Genomic DNA, 8,050 nt, shown 5'->3' on the forward strand with positions numbered 1-8,050 from the left:
TGTCCTACTTGCCCCTATTACTAGTACTCTAATTAGATGGGGAGAGAGTAGGTGAAGTAAGGGTAATATATTTAAATTATTCCAAAAGCTTTCCTAAAAAGGGAAATATTGCAACTAATAAAAAACACCTAAAAGTAGAAATTGTTGCAACTAAATAAAAACAGAGGTAGTATTGAAAGTTATCAAATGAATGGTATCACTTGACGCTATTCTCAAACTTCTAATACACATGTTTATGATCTCATTTAAAAATATTAACCATATGTGATATGTAGCTAATAGAAATCAAATACATGACCTTTGAAATAAAATGTGAGAGTTTTGCCAGCTATTAGCTACAATTTTAATATTTAATGTTTCAAAGCAAAACATAATAAAGTCTTATATTTATATGTACCATGAAGTCATAGACGAGCTTTTTGATTTCTAACACTTTTATTAAGGTAATAACATTCCCTCAACCCAATTCCATTGAAATTGTTATATTAAATTTATCCCCAATTCTTTGAAAGTTTTTTTTATTATTATTTTAAAAAACTTATCATGCCATAACGTGATAACGTCCATTTTCTAGTTTTCATACTAGACTAGAAAATTACGAAAAGCTAAAAAATCAATTATGAAATATATGAATAATAGTATATTTGATAATTATAACTGACTCGAACATCGTCCGGACCGGAATATATACTAGTATAATTATTTATTATTAGGTTGGCAATAGATAACAACCGTCCCCAGAACGTTGAATATACGTAGCTAAAATTGGAAATAATAATTACAATAAATATTAATTAAGAATTGAGTATTTCAACCCTTTCCCTTCACTTCACATGTGGCCACCTTGTTGAGAGCTCGAGAGTCTACACACAACCGCAAGCTCCCGTCTGATAATACTATCAGGGGAAGTCTTCTTTGCCAAAAACTGGTGGAATGCTCTCCACACCAATTCAGTTGGGTGAGACAAAGGAGAGTGGAAATTCCTGTATAGGGGTGTTACACTGATTAACGCGTGATTTCAACTTACATTCCAAAACTTAAATCATTTTAGAAAATGTATTAAATGCTAAGCTAACTCCAGGGGTGCTTGTTCACAAGATCCATTATCGAAACACAAATTCTTGGGTGCAACGATTACATTATAATTTATAATATAACAAACCACAAATCACCGTTTCTTTGTTAATAAAGGAACTCAAATGACGTGAAACAAATGAAAAAATGACACGAAATTCATGTCATTCTTTGTATACTCGATGTCATTCTTTTTAAAGTCCATATATTCATGATACATGTTATACAATAATTTATAATGTAACATGTTACATCAAGACCTACGCATTCTTATCAAAATACTTCCATTTTTTTGGGAATGTAAACTGCCATGTAGCTAGTACTCAACCACTCATGGTTGCTCGAGAGTTATTATTGATCAAGTGGAATTTATTGAGCCAACCTAGTAGCTTTCCACATTTAAATAGTAGGTCCTAAACAACGCATACAATAGATGAAACAATTCAACTTTTTTTTCTTTTTTCTCAATTTGAATTATTAATTTCTTTTATTGTTGAATAAAATTGAAAGATAGATCTCACAATAATTTATTGTGCATCCGTTTTATTCAAGAATATGTGTTCACTTTTTTTTTTTTAGGTTCATAAGTTAGTTTGTACATTATATAAAGTATATTTGTATTCCAAAACTACATTCTTAAAAAGAAACTATATTCTTACATCTATAATCTATCTATGTTTGTATTCATCCTATACCTCCAAAAACTATTTCCTAAATTTTCTATTAAAGATCTAAAAATTGGTTTACCGTTTAGTAAGAACCTTATATGAACCCGGTGCACACTAAATTTAGTGTGCACCTGGTTGGTAATTGAAGTTAACTTCATATAATGAGTTTTATACAGATATAGTGAAACTTAGATACTATCTACTTCCTCTGTTTTTTTTATCATTCTCATTTAGAATCTTGACACTATTTATACTTAAAGAGAAGATAACAGAGGGAGAGCAATGACTATATTTTTATTAATTGTGTAGTTATGAAAGTAGTAAAGTATTTATATACTAGGATTTACAACTAATAACTAAAATCCTAAGTTAACTAACTCAACAACTAACTCAACAACTTGACTAAGCTATGAACTCCAACATATGCAATATAGCAGAGGATCTGATTTTAATGTTTTAACATACAGGAAGATGTACTTTATGTAGTATATATATCATAACACGTGCTTTAATATATAGAAAGATGTAGTTTCTGCATAATATAATAAGTGTCTGAATGATATACTGAGTGTCTGCATAATACAGTAAGAGTATGGATGACTATGGATGATATAGTGGATTGTTCATAAATGATGTAGGATCTGCATGATATAGTATATTTCATAATGATATAGTGCGTTTCTGAATAATAGTAGGTTTCCAATGATATAGTGGATTATCTATAAATGATGTAGATTCTGCATGATATAGTATGTGTTTGAATGATGTTTTCTGTTTGTGAATGATATAGTGGTTTTTGAATGATATAGTGGATTGTTCATAAATGATATATCAACATTTCTGCGTATTTTTTACGTACATTTATGTGCTTTTGACTTATTGGTACACACTAGTATTAACGTCAACCGAATTCACAAAAAGTCAGATTGTACCGTTCATACGTATAAAATAAAATAGAACATGTTTTTATCGTCAATAAATGAAAGAGGACATTGTGATTTGTGGTAGTATTGGTAGTTTTGTTTTAGTTTTTTTTTATTGGAGTAGGTTTGTTTTAGTTTGGCCCAAACGAACACACGAATTAGCTTTGTTAGCTGAACAACAAGATTGTTTGGGTAGTGAGTACTGAGCAGTGACTCGCTCTTCTTTTTATTGCTAAACTGTTGGCCTTCACTCGATTGTTCGTTGAATTTTTATCCTAATTTGTGGTATAATAGAAAATAATGAAATTGATTTCAATTATTCCAAAAACAAAAATAAAACACGCGGCGACGTATCCAGAAATTTTAGCTTGGGATTCACGTATAAACAATATGAGAATCGGAGATTTTTCTTCCAATATTTTCGAAAAAGTTATCCACCATCATCAATGTTACACATAAAAGAGACATGAAAGATCAATTATATATGCATAATTAAGGTGGACAACATCATTTATTAGTAATGCTTGAATTAAATACCAATTTAAATATAGCTACCCACCTATTGTAGATGGGTCATTTATTAGTAAGGCTGATGAAAGAAAGATATAGATATATGAAAATATAAGGTTAACATGACCTAAGATTGTAACAATTGTCGCAAACAATATTGATTCTAAAATATGTATAGTGATATTATTCTAACCAATAAAATTAAGATATAAAAAACATTCTACATTATATGAATTTGGTTTTTTGAAATTTTGCCATATATCATGAGTAATTTTTTATTCATCATATACCCCCTAAATAGTTTTTTTCAATTTATATCCTCAATATTTTCAAAGTTTGTCATCTATCCTTCAATCATAAATATATTCAGTTGCTTTTAATAATTGGCGGACGTGACCTCAATTAACCTTCCTGTTGTTTCTTTTCTTTCCCATTAAGGCTATGTTTAGTTCACCTGAAATTTTCTAATCTGAACTTATCTGATTTGATAAAATTTACAAGATCTTATCTTTTATAAAATATATTATTACTATTATATTATTACTTTGTAATTCATTATTATGCAATACATTATAAGATCTTTTTTATAGTATTACTATTATTATCATTTTATTTCTATCACAACTTTTACACAACTTTTATTAATAATAATAATTATTATTATCATTATTATAATAACAACAACAATAATTATAATCATAATAATAATTATATATTATTACTAAAAATAATTATATAACCCAAGTCATTAATTTATAAGAGCACTTATAAAATGTTTTACACTTTCCCTTCAAAAAAACTGTTTCACACTTGAGAAGTGGACAGACTCAACTCTTTTTTTTCCATATAAAATAAAATAAGATATACAAACAACTATGACTTGAGCAAGAAAGAAATAGATAGCGTGCAACTTCAAATAACTAGAGAGATTTGGAATTCGGTAGGAAGAGGTATACCGAATTTAAATTTATAATTTGTATCTTGCACTTAGCTTATTTTGAAATGTAATTCAAACTTAGTAGTTTCGTTGTCATGAATTTGAGCTAACATATTTTATATATTTCTTATTTTTGCGCCAATCTTATGCTCTTAACACGTAGCTTTTAATTTTATTATTTAATAGCAACAAAATAACTTAAAATAATAATAACAATGACTTTATAATTATAATAATGAGATTAATAATAAGTATCAATATTAATAATTAATAAGTACAACATCAACAATAATAACTCTTTTAATTTGAACAAATGTACTAGTAAATAATAGTATTAATAGTAAAAATGAGTTTTTAAATATAAGCATGATCTAATCTGAACTGATCTGATCTGATCCGATATGATCTGATATGATCTGTTTAGATCTAAAATAAGCAAAAATGAGGTGAAATGAACATAGCCTAACACTTTCCCTTATTTTTCCTCTCTTACCTCTGACAATCAAGGATTGTTATTATTGGAGGTATCCATTTCAAAACCATCAAATTTATCTCATAATTCAAGCTCAACACTAGTTACGCAAGCTTTTGTTTTTACATAATATACGGATCAAACAGAGTTAGTAAATAGTAATTCTGCGTTAATTGATCTAATTAATTCTATAATTGCTTCATTGTTCCATTTTTAACTTCTAAAATACAACCCTAAGAGCTGCATATATAATAATTTTCCATATTTCAAACAACTCAGCAATATCATATAATCACAACTTGATGTTTTCATAATTTCTTCACAAGAATGATGTATAATTTGTAAAAACAATATAGTACACTTAAACAAGTATAGGAATTCTACATTGTATTATTATTTAATTATACTCCTAACTCTGTAAGAGTATATAATGATTTAATCAAAGTAAGTTCAATACAATATGTATTATAGTATTACTTATTCCATAGTTCGTTGAGAAATTATCAACGCCTGCAGACAACTCCACGACCATTGATACCAGAAGCACAATTAAGATCAGCAAAGTTGATTCCCTGCTCATCATTCCCATTCCCTTTCCCACTGAATCTAGCAGCAACACAATCAGTGGAAAAGATACCTGAGGAATGGAATTCCCTTTCCCCACCCAAAACAGGCATTGCTATTCCCATCTTAACCTTACTCACATAATTACCAGCATAAGTTTGCCCTAAAACTCCATTAACATCTCCACTTAATGAGTAAAACTTGAAGCTCAAGTCAAGGTGAGCTAAACAATCTTCTTGAGTTACACCATACTTGTGGATCAATGAATCTTTTTGTGTAATTGGGACTACTACTGCCTTTATCTTGAAGTTACCTTCGGCCTTAACCTCGACCGCGTTTGTAGCCCTAGACCTAGTGATGGTTACTGAGCCACTTGGGGACGTCCAACTAGCTCCGTCGATTTCGAGGAGGTCGATGGGTTGGCCGTCAAAGGATAGAGAAAGGCGGTCCATGGCGTCGTTCCATGTGGTGGTCTTTTGGGCACCAATGTAGAGCTTATGGTCATCAAAGAGTATGCCTAGGGTTTGGATCCAGGTAAAGTCTCTTCCCATGTTTGCATTGCGCTTTCCAATGAAATGAGCGTTGATGTGGAGGTTGGAGTCGGAGACTAGACAAAAATCTTGGTCTTTCTTGCCATGGAAGTAATATGCTATGCCATCTGCTCCAACGAATCTTGGATCTTGACACACTGCACCTGGCTTGTTGCAGTCTGTGTATCATCCAAAATAATAAGTTTAAGCTTCAATCAGCTTTAATGAATTATTATGATGAATAGATGTACTCTACGTCTATATCAATTCCATGACATTAATTCATCATATGTTATACCTAGTTACGTACTTATTACATGCTATCAGATATACGTACTCATTTGATCATTAATATATTTAACTCCATATGATATATGTGTCATGAAAAAGTAACGTCGATATACTTTGATATTCTTTGATATTCTTTTTATATGATATTTATATTATATGAAAAAGCAAATCACATGAATTAGTATTAGGTCCAGTAATTTAGTATGGACCAAGTTCATATAAGTTTTTTACCGAAAAAATTAGATGCTTCAAATGAGTACTATAATTAGAACTTACCACAAACTGGACCGCAAGTGTTACAGTCAACTTGACAACTCTCAGGACATGCAGCCGGACAAGTAAACTGCCTGTAATAGCAACCAGGATAGTACCTGTCCATACACCTTACTTGCTTAGCACTAGATGATGATGCAGGTGGAGTTGGAGTGGTCGTAGGTGGCGATGGGGTGGTCGTCGGAGGCGATGGGGTGGTTGTGGGTGGAGGAGGTGGTGTGTACACCGTAGGCCCTTTGGGCTCCTTTGGTACCTTAGGCTCCTTGGGTGCCTTAGGTTCTTTGGGTGCCTTAGGCTCCTTGGGTGCCTTAGGTTCTTTGGGTGCCTTAGGCTCCTTGGGTGCCTTAGATTCTTTGGGTGCCTTAGGCTCCTTGGGTCCCTTAGGCTCCTTAGGATTCTTGGGAACGTCAGTGATAACACCAGGGTTTTCATATTCAGGGATCGGTGTCGCCGCCTCGGCGAAAGCCAAGGCAAGGAGGAGGAGGATTGCCACCACCCTAGCTCCCTTCATTTTGATAGGGTTTCTTTTTCTTCTAATTGATTAATAGGGAAGATGTTTTAAGAGAGAGATTGATGTTTTGGGTGATGAGTATGACATTTCTCTTATATGCTTCTTTTTATAGTGGATATAGGATGCACTTTTATGTTGTTTCAAGTTAAAGCATATATATTCTACTAATTAATGTGTTCCTTTAATAGCTTTCTTCCCTAACTCTCAGTTCTCACATGGAGAGGGCCTTTCTTTCAGCTTCATTTTTCTTAAATCAATTTTAATCTTAATTTCTTAAAGTGTACATAAATTTGCGTAGAGAAATTTAATCCTCGCTCTCCAAAGATTGTATCCATCGTTTGAAGCATAAGATCTGGAATTTTGCTTATATATTTTCTATATTGAACAAATGATTATATGAAAATGTTTGAAATTTTATTGAGACCTCGATCACGAAAAGTCCTCGTGAGTACGTAGTCGGATCTCCTCTAAAATAATATGTCTTCTGTGTTCTTTTATAGTTGACATTTTTTGCTACTATATATGTAAAATGAGTGTCATCATATATGTAATTTATTATTATTGGATTTACAATCTTAATAATCAAATATTAAAGATATAACTAGTATTTGGCCCCGGGCGTTGTCCCGGGTTGGTATTGTGTTTTCGAACTTAATATGCATTTTTTTCCATTCTCAATAAAATATAGTAAGGAAAACTCAACATTTAAAAGATACAAATATAATAATGTGGACACTTAAAGAATGATTAGAAGTTGGTTGAAATGGTAATTGTGTGTTCTCTTCTTAATATTGAATTTGAATAGTTGCCTAATTGAGGTTGAGATGGTGGAGTAATCGTATCACTTTCCATCTGCATGTTATCCCTGAGCTATAGGGATCAAACCTCATAGGACTCATTTGAGTAATTTTCCATACCCCCCTCAAGTGAATCCCCTTCATCTTATTTAAAAAAGAGACTAATTTTAAATTAAAATTAGATGATCTCTTATAAGGTCCCGACTCTTTCTGCACATAAATCACAAATTCTTTGCTTTCTTTAATTCCACAGTCTTCAACATCTTACTTATTTTAGCATAGAAGATGTATGGTAATATTAAATGGTAAATCACTAAAACTCCTATAATACACAAAAGTTTACATATTATAGATTCGTACATGAGACGATGTTACAATATACTTCATCCGTTCTTTTTATATAACAATAATTACTATTTTGCATAGTTTCACATCTATTGCAACAATTCCAATTTTTGTATAAGAAACAACTTTAGTTGTCAATATTGTCGTTATTTTAT

The 8,050-nt window shown here is 31.3% G+C and overlaps 1 protein-coding gene across 1 annotated transcript; it reads right to left on the minus strand.

Moving 5' to 3' along the window:
• Nucleotides 1-4,918: 4,918 nt before the first annotated feature.
• Nucleotides 4,919-6,818, minus strand: LOC104900342 (hypothetical protein). Its single transcript, XM_010687750.4, has 2 exons — nt 6,246-6,818; nt 4,919-5,857 (listed from the first exon to the last, which is right to left on the minus strand). Exons 1-2 carry the CDS (start codon nt 6,751-6,753, stop codon nt 5,088-5,090), a joined length of 1,278 nt encoding a protein of 425 aa, XP_010686052.2. The 5' UTR covers nt 6,754-6,818; the 3' UTR covers nt 4,919-5,087.
• Between the last annotated feature and the right edge of the window lie 1,232 nt (nt 6,819-8,050).

Source organism: Beta vulgaris, chromosome 7, assembly GCF_026745355.1.
Source record: "Beta vulgaris subsp. vulgaris cultivar EL10 chromosome 7, EL10.2, whole genome shotgun sequence".
Classification (NCBI taxonomy): domain Eukaryota; kingdom Viridiplantae; phylum Streptophyta; class Magnoliopsida; order Caryophyllales; family Amaranthaceae; genus Beta; species Beta vulgaris.

What these genes read in the sequence shown, in the direction of transcription:
- LOC104900342 (XM_010687750.4), bottom strand. Translation starts at nt 6,753, where the DNA reads ATGAAGGGAGCTAGGGTGGTGGCAATCCTCCTCCTCCTTGCCTTGGCT. An exon ending in CACTTGCGGTCCAGTTTGTG is followed by an intron (nt 5,858 to 6,245) that starts GTAAGTTCTAAT and finishes GATGATACACAG; the next exon opens with ACTGCAACAAGCCAGGTGCA.